The 12,884-nt window shown below is 50.6% G+C and overlaps 1 protein-coding gene across 1 annotated transcript in view; it reads right to left on the bottom strand.

Annotated features, from left to right (window-relative positions):
* PRKDC (protein kinase, DNA-activated, catalytic subunit) overlaps positions 1-12,884 on the bottom strand; it is a 527,347-nt gene that overhangs the window by 251,338 nt on the left and 263,125 nt on the right. The window contains exons 26-28 of the mRNA XM_075353287.1: positions 2,739-2,846; positions 374-600; positions 154-248 (exon numbers count right to left, since the gene is read on the bottom strand). Coding sequence (XP_075209402.1) covers positions 154-248; positions 374-600; positions 2,739-2,846 — 430 coding nt within the window. The remainder of the gene's footprint in view (positions 1-153; positions 249-373; positions 601-2,738; positions 2,847-12,884) is intronic.

Genomic DNA, 12,884 nt, shown 5'->3' with positions numbered 1-12,884 from the left:
GCAAATTTCTGCCAATGTTACTGAAAGAACCAACCAGTTTGAGTGATCAACTTGATTGGTATAGTATATGCTGCTTACAAGGTCAGACACAATATAATAGAAGTAATAAAAAGAACGACATGTAAATAACCAAAGTCAGAATGTATATCTCACCTAAGGATTTTTCATCTCCATGAGATAACGCCAGACTCTGCATGTACACGACCAAGATCTCAAACACAAATTGTTCCACAAGAGGATTCTCTTCTCTAAGGATGAAATTGAATTAATTTAAATAGATAAGATGAAAATACAACCCCCATCATAAAAATAACCACCAGCATTTACACATCAATGCTCATCAAATCAGAAATATCAGGACCAGATAACTCACCTGAACTCTCTGTATATATTGTTGAAAGCAAGAGCTGCTCCAATCCTCTTGAATGCATTGGGATGTAGAGCGAGGCTGTAGAGTCTCTTGAATAGTGACTGTGTATTTACAGGGCTCTGTTCTTGTTGTTTTGGGGTGGTCTGCTTTATTGACCACTTCAAAAATTCCTGGATACATCGTCCTGAAAAATCTCTCAATGTGCTGTTACCAGGATCCACAATACCATCCTTAAATGGGACAGACACAATCTTTAGTAACATTTTATCATTAAATCATTAAAAGCACAAGTTAAAGTAATCATAAACAAAATTATAACATAATATATTTTATTTATACATACATATACATACACACATATATATATATATATATATATATATATATATATATATATATATATACACACACACAGTTAGGTCCAGAAATATTTGGACAGTGACACAATTTTCGCGAGTTGGGCTCTGCATGCCACCACATTGGATTTGAAATGAAACCTCTACAACAGAATTCAAGTGCAGATTGTAACGTTTAATTTGAAGGTTTGAACAAAAATATCTGATAGAAATTGTAGGAATTGTACACATTTCTTTACAAACACTCCACATTTTAGGAGGTCAAAAGTAATTGGACAAATAAACCAAACCCAAACAAAATATTTTTATTTTCAATATTTTGTTGCGAATCCTTTGGAGGCAATCACTGCTTTAAGTCTGGAACCCATGGACATCACCAAACGCTGGGTTTCCTCCTTCTTAATGCTTTGCCAGGCCTTTACAGCCGCAGCCTTCAGGTCTTGCTTGTTTGTGGGTCTTTCCGTCTTAAGTCTGGATTTGAGCAAGTGAAATGCATGCTCAATTGGGTTAAGATCTGGTGATTGACTTGACCATTGCAGAATGTTCCACTTTTTTGCAATCATGAACTCCTGGGTAGCTTTGGCTGTATGCTTGGGGTCATTGTCCATCTGTACTATGAAGCGCCGTCCGATCAACTTTGCGGCATTTGGCTGAATCTGGGCTGAAAGTATATCCCTGTACACTTCAGAATTCATCTGGCTACTCTTGTCTGCTGTTATGTCATCAATAAACACAAGTGACCCAGTGCCATTGAAAGCCATGCATGCCCATGCCATCACGTTGCCTCCACCATGTTTTACAGAGGATGTGGTGTGCCTTGGATCATGTGCCGTTCCCTTTCTTCTCCAAACTTTTTTCTTCCCATCATTCTGGTACAGGTTGATCTTTGTCTCATCTGTCCATAGAGTACTTTTCCAGAACTGAGCTGGCTTCATGAGGTGTTTTTCAGCAAATTTAACTCTGGCCTGTCTATTTTTGGAATTGATGAATGGTTTGCATCTAGATGTGAACCCTTTGTATTTACTTTCATGGAGTCTTCTCTTTACTGTTGACTTAGAGACAGATACACCTACTTCACTGAGAGTGTTCTGGACTTCAGTTGATGTTGTAAACGGGTTCTTCTTCACCAAAGAAAGTATGCGGCGATCATCCACCACTGTTGTCATTCGTGGACGCCCAGGCCTTTTTGAGTTCCCAAGCTCACCAGTCAATTCCTTTTTTCTCAGAATGTACCCGACTGTTGATTTTGCTACTCCAAGCATGTCTGCTATCTCTCTGATGGATTTTTTCTTTTTTTTCAGCCTCAGGATGTTCTGCTTCACCTCAATTGAGAGTTCCTTAGACCGCATGTTGTCTGGTCACAGCAACAGCTTCCAAATGCAAAACCACACACTTGTAATCAACCCCAGACCTTTTAACTACTTCGTTGATTACAGGTTAACGAGGGAGATGCCTTCAGAGTTAATTGTAGCCCTTAGAATCCCTTGTCCAATTACTTTTGGTCCCTTGAAAAAGAGGAGGCTATGCATTACTGAGCTATGATTCCTAAACCCTTTCTCCGATTTGGATGTGAAAACTCTCATATTGCAGCTGGGAGTGTGCACTTTCAGCCCATATTATATATATAATTGTATTTCTGAACATGGTTTTGTAAACAGCTAAAATAACAAAACTTGTGTCACTGTCCAAATATTTCTGGCCCTGACTATATATATATACACACATATACATACATATATATACATTTTATATTTATATATATATATATATATATATATATATATATATATATACATATATATATATATATATATATATATATATATATTATATTAATATATTATATTAATATATAAGTTTTGTGTAAATGTTCTTCATTCTGAAGTCCATAATTAAGCTGCTGAATTTTAAGGTGATGTAGATTTAAAAAAAAAAAAAAAAAAAAAAAAAAAAAGATTCGCACAGCTAACATAGTAGACCTAACAATGAGTCATTAAAAAAAAACAACTTACCAAAATAGAATCGAGTAAAGCCACAGTATCACGGCTTTCAAATTTTTTATTATTTGTGAACCAGTGAATGATGCCCATAACCAAAGGTTCATACAACTGTCTTGTTACCTTACAAGAAAAAGAAATAGAACAAATGAAATTCTAAGCATCTTATAACTTTCTGCTTAAGTTCAGAGTTATAGATTCGGACATTACACATAATGTCAGTGTCTTCATCTCAAGCCTAATCTCTTCAGTATTCACATTAATGTGATTTAATATACAGTTGGTGTATACTCTCTGAAGAATGCAAAATATATCTTGGTATATATATTTACAACTGGCTTTTATTGATATTTGTTAAAAGTATATATACCCTTATTTGAAAATGTGAGGTACAATTTGATTCTTATAGAAAGGGACTGGCCAAATATGACCACTGTACACAGAATTAGGGGAAGGGTGGGGTGACAGCACTAAGGTGTCCAATGGTATTGGTTATCTACAACTACTTTGGTGGATATCACTGGGAAACAATGTTTGTTGAGTTCGATCTGACACTTGTTTATGACTTAAGGCCCCGTCACAGTAAGCAACATCGCTAGCAACATCTTTTGTGACATAGCAGCGATGTTGCTAGTGATGTGGCTGTGTGTGACATCCAGCAACAACCTGGCCCCTGCTGTGAGGTCGTTGGTTGTTGCTGAATGTCCTGGGCCATTTTTTAGTTGTTGCTCTCCCGCTGTGAAGCACAGATCGCTGTGTGTGACAGCGAGACAGCAACAACTGAATGTGCAGGCAGCAGGAGCCGGCTTCTGCTGGTAACCACAGTAAACATCGGGTAACCAAGAAGCCCTGTCCTTGGTTACCCGATATTTACCTTCGTTACCAGCGTCCGCCGCTCTCAGCTGTCAGTGCCGGCTCCTGCTCTGTGCACATGTAGCTGCAGGACACATCGGGTTAATTAACCCGATGTGTGCTGTAGCTAGGAGAGCAGGGAGCCAGCGCTAAGCGGTGTGCGCTGCTCCCTGCACGTGTAGCTGCATGCGCTGGTAACTAAGGTAAATATCGGGTTGGTTACCCGATATTTACCTTAGTTACCAAGCGCAGCATCTTTCACGCGGCGCTGGGGGCTGGTCACCGGTTGCTGGTGAGCTCACCAGCAACTTGTGTAGCGACGCTCCAGCGATCCCTGCCAGGTCAGGTTGCTGGTGGGATCGCTGGAGCGTTGCAGTGTGACATCTCACCAGCGACCTCCTAGCAACTTACCAGCGATCCCTATCGTTGTTGGGATCGCTGGTAAGTTGTTTAGTGTGACTGGACCTTAACCTTTGGCTTCTGAATTCAAAAGTGACCTCAGTTGTTTTCTATCCCAACTATTTAAACTATAGGACACCCTCCCTTTTTCTCCAAAACTATACAAAACGTACATACAATAGAAAATAATGCAAAAAAATAACCTGAACGTAATGTTTATTTAAAGATAATTTGTTCATACAAAGGATGTATTGTTACTTTAAGTAAAATTGTGTGCAAGTAGTAAAGTTAGGTAACAGTAGTTAAGGTAACAATTTACGCTTATGACTTTCCCTGACATGTTCAACCTGTAGACAATCTCGTCTGATGCTCCAATAACAACCATCATGTGTACATCCAATCTACAGTGATACTGTCCCTCCAAAACCATCAAATCTTGGTTGAATTTTTCACCTTGCTCTATACCAGGGGTCTCAAAGTCGGCTAGGTGTTTGGGCCGCACAGAGAAAAAAAAAATAATTTAGGGGGCCGCATTCTTTGCAGGACAAAGTGACAATTTTATTGGTAATATATTATATATATATTATATATATACACAGACACACACATATATATATACACTAGAAGGTGACCCGATTCTACGCATCAGGTATTCTAGAATTTACGTATTGTGTAGTTCATGTATGATTTTTGTTATATATATATATATATATATATATATATATATATATATATATATGTTATTGTGTGTAGTTACCAAGTGTTTCTGTAGGGCGCTGTACATGTTCTGGGTGTTGTCTGGGTGTGACGGGGGGGTAAGAGCGGTGTTGTATGTGTGTTGCGTTGTTTGTGGAGCGCTGTGTGTCTGTAGCGTTGTGTGTGTGTTGCGCGGTTTGTGTTTGTGTGGTGTGTTTTGGGGGAGGTATGTTTTGTGCAATGTGTGTGTTGTGCGGTATGTGCGAATATTTGTGTGTGCCGCGGTGTTTGTGTGTTGGGTGTTGTGTGTGTGCAGCGTTGTCTGTGTGTGTGGGTGTCTGTGTAGGGCAGTGTTTGTGGTTCCCAGTGTGTGTGTGTGGTGTGTTGTGCAGTGTGTGTGTGTGTGTGTGTGTGTGTGTGTGTGTGTGTGTGTGTGTGTGTGTGTTGGGGGGAGGTGCGCACTCCCAAACGTGCTCCATCCCCCATGCAGCGCACTCCCCATCGTGCTCCATCCCCCATGCAGCGCACTCCCCATCGTGCTCCATCCCCCATGCAGCGCACTCCCCATCGTGCTCCATCCCCTATGCTGCGCACCCCCCCATCGTGCTCCATCCCCCATGCTGCGCACTCCCAAACGTGCTCCATACGCCATGCTGCGCACTCCCAAACGTGCTCCATCCTCCATACTCCGCACTCCCCATCGTGCTCCATCCCCCATGCAGCGCACTCCCCATCGTGCTCCATCCCCCATGCAGCGCACTCCCCATCGTGCTCCATCCCCCATGCTGCGCACCCCCCATCGTGCCCCATCTCCCATGCTGCGCGCTCCCAAACGTGCTCCATCCGCCATGCTGCGCACTCCCAAACGTGGTCCATCCGCAATGCTGCGCACTCCCAAACGTGCTCCATCCGCCATGCTCCGCACTCCCCATCGTGCTGCATCCTCCATGCTGCGCACTCCCAAACGTGCTCCATCCGCCATACTGCGCACTCCCAAACGTGCTCCATCCGCCATGCTGCGCACTCCCAAACGTGCTCCATCCGCCATGCTTCGCACTCTCAAACGTGCTCCATCCTCCATACTCCGCACTCCCCATTGTGCTTCATCCCCCATGCAGCGCACTCCCCATCGTGCTCCATCCCCCATGCTGCGCACTCCCAAACGTGCTCCATACGCCATGCTGCGCACTCCCAAACGTGCTCCATCCTCCATACTCCGCACTCCCCATCGTGCTCCATCCCCCATGCAGCGCACTCCCCATCGTGCTCCATCCCCCATGCAGCGCACTCCCCATCGTGCTCCATCCCCCATGCTGCGCGCTCCCAAACGTGCTCCATCCCCCATGCTGCACCAGCATCAGCCTCTCTGCCCGCAGCATCAGCCTCTCTCATCCCAGCATCAGCCTCTCTCATCCCAGCATCAGCCTCTCTCATCCCAGCATCAGCCTCTCTCATCCCAGCATCAGCCTCTCTCATCCCAGCATCAGCCTCTCTCATCCCAGCATCAGCCTCTCTCATCCCAGCATCAGCCTCTCTCATCCCAGCATCAGCCTCTCTCATCCCAGCATCAGCCTCTTTCATCCCAGCATCAGCCTCTCTCATCCTAGCATCAGCCTCTCTCATCCTAGCATCAGCCTCTCTCATCCCAGCATCAGCCTCTCTCATCCCAGCATCAGCCTCTCTCGTCCCCAGCATCAGCCTCTCTGTCCCCAGCATCAGCCTCTCTGTCCCCAGCATCAGCCTCTCTGTCCCCAGCATCAGCCTCTCTCGTCCCCAGCATCAGCCTCTCTGTCCCCAGCATCAGCCTCTCTGTCCCCAGCATCAGCCTCTCTGTCCCCAGCATCAGCCTCTCTGTCCCCAGCATCAGCCTCTCTGTCCCCAGCATCAGCCTCTCTGTCCCCAGCATCAGCCTCTCTGTCCCCAGCATCAGCCTCTCTGTCCCCAGCATCAGCCTCTCTCCTCCCAGCATCAGTCCCTCTCCTCCCAGCATCAGCCTCTCTCCTCCCAGCATCAGCCTTTTCTGTCCCCAGCATCAGCCTCTCTCCTCCCAGCCTACCCCAGCCTCAGCCTCCCCCAGCCTCAGCCTCCCCCAGCATCAGCCTCTCTCCTCACAGCATCAGCCTCTCTCTTCCAGCATCAGCCTCTCTCCTCCCAGCCTACCCCAGCCTCAGCCTCCCCCAGCATCAGCCTCTCTCCTCCCAGCATCAGCCTTTTCGGTCCCCAGCATCAGCCTCTCTCCTCCCAGCCTACCCCAGCCTCAGCCTCCCCCAGCATCAGCCTCTCTCCTCACAGCATCAGCCTCTCTCATCCCAGCATCAGCCTCTCTCATCCCAGCATCAGCCTCTCTCATCCCAGCATCAGCCTCTTTCATCCCAGCATCAGCCTCTCTCATCCTAGCATCAGCCTCTCTCATCCTAGCATCAGCCTCTCTCATCCCAGCATCAGCCTCTCTCATCCCAGCATCAGCCTCTCTCGTCCCCAGCATCAGCCTCTCTGTCCCCAGCATCAGCCTCTCTGTCCCCAGCATCAGCCTCTCTGTCCCCAGCATCAGCCTCTCTCGTCCCCAGCATCAGCCTCTCTCGTCCCCAGCATCAGCCTCTCTGTCCCCAGCATCAGCCTCTCTGTCCCCAGCATCAGCCTCTCTGTCCCCAGCATCAGCCTCTCTGTCCCCAGCATCAGCCTCTCTGTCCCCAGCATCAGCCTCTCTGTCCCCAGCATCAGCCTCTCTGTCCCCAGCATCAGCCTCTCTGTCCCCAGCATCAGCCTCTCTGTCCCCAGCATCAGCCTCTCTCCTCCCAGCATCAGTCCCTCTCCTCCCAGCATCAGCCTCTCTCCTCCCAGCATCAGCCTTTTCTGTCCCCAGCATCAGCCTCTCTCCTCCCAGCCTACCCCAGCCTCAGCCTCCCCCAGCCTCAGCCTCCCCCAGCATCAGCCTCTCTCCTCACAGCATCAGCCTCTCTCTTCCAGCATCAGCCTCTCTCCTCCCAGCCTACCCCAGCCTCAGCCTCCCCCAGCATCAGCCTCTCTCCTCCCAGCATCAGCCTTTTCGGTCCCCAGCATCAGCCTCTCTCCTCCCAGCCTACCCCAGCCTCAGCCTCCCCCAGCATCAGCCTCTCTCCTCACAGCATCAGCCTCTCTCTTCCAGCATCAGCCTCTCTCTTCCAGCATCAGCCTCTCTCCTCCCAGCCTACCCCAGCCTCAGCCTCCCCCAGCATCAGCCTCTCTCCTCCCAGCATCAGCCTTTTCGGTCCCCAGCATCAGCCTCTCTCCTCCCAGCCTACCCCAGCCTCAGCCTCCCCCAGCATCAGCCTCTCTTCTCTCAGCCTCCCCATCCCAGCCTTCCCCAGGATCAGCCTTTCTCCTCCCAGCCTCCTCCAGCATGCCGTGCTCCTCTGCCGACACTCACAGATCCAATCGCATACACTCACACACACACACACCCGATCGCATACACTCACACACACCCGATCGCATACACTCACAAACACCCTTGATCCACCGAGCCAAGGTTGACCTGGAAGCTTGCGAACCCTTACGCTGACCAGCCACAAGGACAAAAAGCGCATCTGAACAACGCAGGGGCGCTGTGCGAGACACGTAGAAACGGAGTGCTCTCACTAAATCTAATGAGTGCAAATCCTTTTCAAAGCGGTGAATTGGATTAGGGCAAAATGAAGGTAAGGTGATATCCTGATTGAGATGAAAAGGCGATACCACCTTAGGGAGAAATTCCGGAACAGGATGGAGAACCACCTTATCCTGGTGAAAAACCAGGAAGGGGGCTTTGCATGACAGTGCTGCAAGCTCCGACACTCTACGGAGTGAAGTAACTGCTACTAGAAATGCCACCTTCTGCGAAAGACGTGATAAGGAGATATCACGCAGCGGTTCAAAGGGCGGTTTCTGAAGAGCCGTTAGCACCCTGTTAAGGTCCCAGGGTTCAAGCGGGCGCTTGTAAGGTGGGACTATGTGGCATACTCCCTGCAGGAACGTGCGGACCTGCGGAAGCTTGGCCAGGCGCTTTTGAAAGAATATTGAGTGTGCCGATACTTGCCCTTTGAGAGAACTAAGTGACAACCCCTTATCCATTCCGGATTGAAGGAAGGAAAGAAAAGTGGGTAAGGCAAAAGGCCAGGGAGTAAAACCTTTATCAGAACACCAGGACAAGAAAATCCGCCAAGTCCTGTGATAGATCTTGGCGGACGTCGGTTTCCTGGCCTGTCTCATAGTGGCAATGACATCCTGAGACAGCCCTGAAGACGCTAGGAGCCAGGACTCAATGGCCACACAGTCAGGTTGAGGGCCGCAGAATTCAGATGGAAAAACGGCCCTTGCGACAGCAAGTCTGGGCGGTCTGGCAGCGCCCACGGCTGACCCACCGTGAGATGCCACAGATCCGGGTACCATGACCGCCTCGGCCAGTCTGGAGCGACGAGAATGGCGCGACGGCAGTCGGACCTGATCTTGCGTAGTACTCTGGGCAGCATTGCCAGAGGAGGAAATACATAAGGCAGTCGAAACTGCGACCAATCCTGGACTAATGCGTCCGCCGCCAGAGCTCTGTGATCTAGAGATCGTGCCATGAAGGCCGGGACCTTGTTGTTGTTCCGTGACGCCATGAGATCGACGTCCGGCGTTCCCCAGCGGCGACAGATCTCTCGAAACACCTCTGGGTGCAGGGACCATTCCCCCGCATCCATGCCCTGACGACTGAGAAAATCTGCTTCCCAGTTTTCTACGCCCGGTATGTGAACTGCGGAGATGGTGGATGCTGTAGCTTCCACCCACTGCAGAATTCGCCAGACTTCTTGGAAGGCTTGACGACTCCGCGTGCCGCCTTGGTGGTTGATGTATGCGACGGCAGTGGCGTTGTCCGACTGGATACGGATCTGCCTGCCCTCCAGCAACTGCGGGAAAGCCAGTAGGGCCAGATACACTGCCCTTATCTCCAGGACATTGATCTGAAGGGAAGACTCTATCGGAGTCCAGGTTCCCTGAGCCCTGTGATGGAGGAACACCGCTCCCCACCCTGACAGGCTCGCGTCCGTGGTGACCACAGCCCAGGTTGGGGGCAGGAAGGATTTTCCCTGTGATAGAGAAGTGGGAAGAAGCCACCACTGAAGGGACGTCTTTGTTGCAAGGGAAAGAGAGACGTTCCTGTCGAGAGAGTTCGACCTCCTGTCCCATTTGCGGAGAATGTCCCACTGGAGTGGCCGCAGATGGAATTGCGCGAAGGGCACTGCCTCCATCGCTGCTACCATCTTCCCCAGGAAGTGCATGAGGCGTCTCAAGGGGTGAGACTGAGTCTGAATCAAAGATTGCACCCCTGCCTGCAGTGACAGCTGTTTGTCTAGTGGTAGCTTGACTACCGCTGACTGTGTATGAAACTCCATCCCTAGATAGGTCAGAGATTGGATCGGTGTCAACTTGGATTTTGGGAAGTTGATGAGCCACCCGAACTGCTGGAGGGTCTCCAGAGCGACGGTAAGGCTGTGTTGACACGCCGCCCGAGAAGGTGCCCTGACTAGGAGATCGTCCAAGTAGGGAATCACCGAGTGCCCCTGAGAATGCAGGACCGCCACAACGGATGCCATGACTTTGGTGAAAACCCGTGGGGCTGTCGCCAGGCCGAAGGGCAATGCCACGAACTGAAGGTGTTCGTCCCCTATGGCGAAACGCAAAAAGCGTTGATGTTCTGGTGCGATCGGCACATGGAGATAGGCATCCTTGATGTCGATCGATGCGAGGAAGTCTCCTTGTGACATCGAGGCGATGACCGAGCGGAGAGATTCCATCCGGAATCGTCTGGTGCTCACGTGTTTGTTGAGCAATTTGAGGTCCAGAACGGGACGGAATGGTCCGTCTTTCTTTGGTACCACGAATAAGTTGGAGTAAAAACCGCGACCCTGTTCCTGAGTGGGAACGGGGGTCACGACGCCTTATTTTTTCAGAGCGTCCACTGCTTGAAAAAGTGCGTCTGCTCGCGCGGGGGGCGGGGAGGTTCTGAAGAAACGAGTCGGAGGACGAGAGCTGAACTCTATCCTGTAACCGTGAGACAGGATGTCTCTCACCCATCGGTCTTGAACATGTGGCCACCAGGCGTCGCGAAAGCGGGAGAGCCTGCCACCGACCGAGGATGCGGTTCGGGGATGCCGTGAGTCATGAGGAGGCCGCCTTGGAAGCAGTGCCTCCGGCGGTCTTTTGGGGGCGTGACTTAGACCGCCACGCATAGGAGTTCCTCTGGCCTTTGTCCTGTCTATTGGACGAAGAGGACTGTGGCTTGGCGGAGGGACGAAAGGACCGAAACCTCGATTGTATTTTTCGTTGCTGAGGTCTCTTAGGTTTGGACTGGGGCAAGGAGGAGTCCTTTCCCTTGGATTCCTTAATAATCTCATCCAATCGTTCGCCAAACAATCTCTCGCCAGAAAACGGCAAACCGGTTAAGAACCTCTTGGAAGCCGAGTCTGCCTTCCATTCGCGCAGCCACATGGCTCTGCGGACTGCCACAGAATTAGCGGATGCCACCGCTGTACGGCTAGCAGAGTCTAGGACTGCATTCATGGCGTAGGAAGAAAACGCTGACGCCTGAGAGGTTAAAGATGCAACTTGCGGAGCAGACGTACGTGTGACCGCATTAATCTCAGCCAGACAAGCTGAGATAGCTTGGAGTGCCCACACGGCTGCAAAAGCCGGGGCAAAAGACGCTCCCGTGGCCTCATAGATGGATTTCACCAGGAGTTCTATCTGCCTGTCAGTGGCATCTTTTAGTGATGAGCCATCTGCTACCGAAACCACGGATCTAGCCGCCAATCTGGAGACTGGGGGATCTACCTTAGGACATTGAGCCCAACCCTTAACTACGTCAGCGGGGAAGGGGTAACGTGTGTCAGTAAGACGCTTAGTAAAGCGTTTGTCCGGAACCGCTCTGGGCTTCTGGACAGCATTTCTGAAGTTAGAGTGATCGAAAAATGCACTCAGTGTACGTTTGGGAAACCGAAACTGGTGTTTCTCCTGCTGAGAGGCCGACTCCTCTATAGGTGGAGGTGGCGGAGATAAATCCAACACCTGATTGATGGACGAGATAAGATCATTTACTAAGGCGTCCCCTTCAGGTGTATCAAGATTGAGAGCAACATCAGGGTCCGAGCCCTGAGCTGCGACCTCCGCCTCGTCCTCCAGAGAGTCCGCAAGCTGGGAACCCGAGCAGCGTGAGGAAGTCGGGGAAGATTCCAAACGAGCCCGCTTAGCTGGTCTGGGACTGTGGTCCGTGGAGGAGTCCTCCACGTGAGACCTAGGGCCCACCCCGGCTGGGGTGTACCCAGAGGGACCTGGAGGTGCCGATCTAACCGGGTCCGGGGCCTGTGTAAGGACCGGTCTGGACTGCAGGGCTTCCAGCAACTTGGCAGACCATTTGTCCATAGACTGAGCCATGGATTGTGAGAGTGACTCTGAGAGCTTGTCAGCAAAAACTGCAAACTCTGTCGCTGCCACCTGGACAGTAGAAACAGGGGGGTCTGCCTGAGCCGAGGGGCCCACTAGTGACCGAGGCTCCGGCTGAGCAAGCGTAACAAGGGACGAGCATTGCTCACAGTGAGGGTAGGTGGAACCCGCAGGTAACATGGCCCTACAAGAGGTACAGGTCGCAAAAAAACCCTGTGCTTTAGTGCCCTTGCTCCTTGTGACCGACATGCTGTTGTGTCCTAGGAGCGTGATCACTGAGGGTATACAGAAAAAAGGGTATATAGCCCGGCCGAACAGAAAGGTATATATATACGTATCTATACCGGCACCCAAGGGGACCAACACCGAGTGACCGGCTTACCGACCGCTAAAAAGCGGGGTGTGTGCGCTCCAGATTCCCTGCCTGGTCTCCCAGAGCTGCAGAGCTGTTCTGTGTGATTCTCCACCGGCAGAATGTCCTAAAGATGGCTGCCGGAGCTCTCAGGGGAGGGGTGGGCGGCGTCAGGAAAAGTGCAGGAATCTGGGGTCCCCACAGTGATCAGTGAGGGGGGCGGGAGCACACAGGATGCCCCGGCCCTCACATCCGACGTCAGGTCGGCTGTCCCGCCCCTATCTCTGATAGACAGGCCCGGGGGCGGGAGTTTGCCACTAGGCCGCGATGAAGCCGGGGACTAAATTTAATACCGCGGCCGACAAGCAGGCGCGGTCGGCGCGGTAGTCCCCGGTCTTCACAATTCAGCAGTCAGTTGCGGC

Source organism: Anomaloglossus baeobatrachus, chromosome 6 (genome assembly GCF_048569485.1).
Source record: "Anomaloglossus baeobatrachus isolate aAnoBae1 chromosome 6, aAnoBae1.hap1, whole genome shotgun sequence".
Taxonomy (NCBI): domain Eukaryota; kingdom Metazoa; phylum Chordata; class Amphibia; order Anura; family Aromobatidae; genus Anomaloglossus; species Anomaloglossus baeobatrachus.
This window is presented reverse-complemented; position numbering and strand designations above follow the sequence as displayed.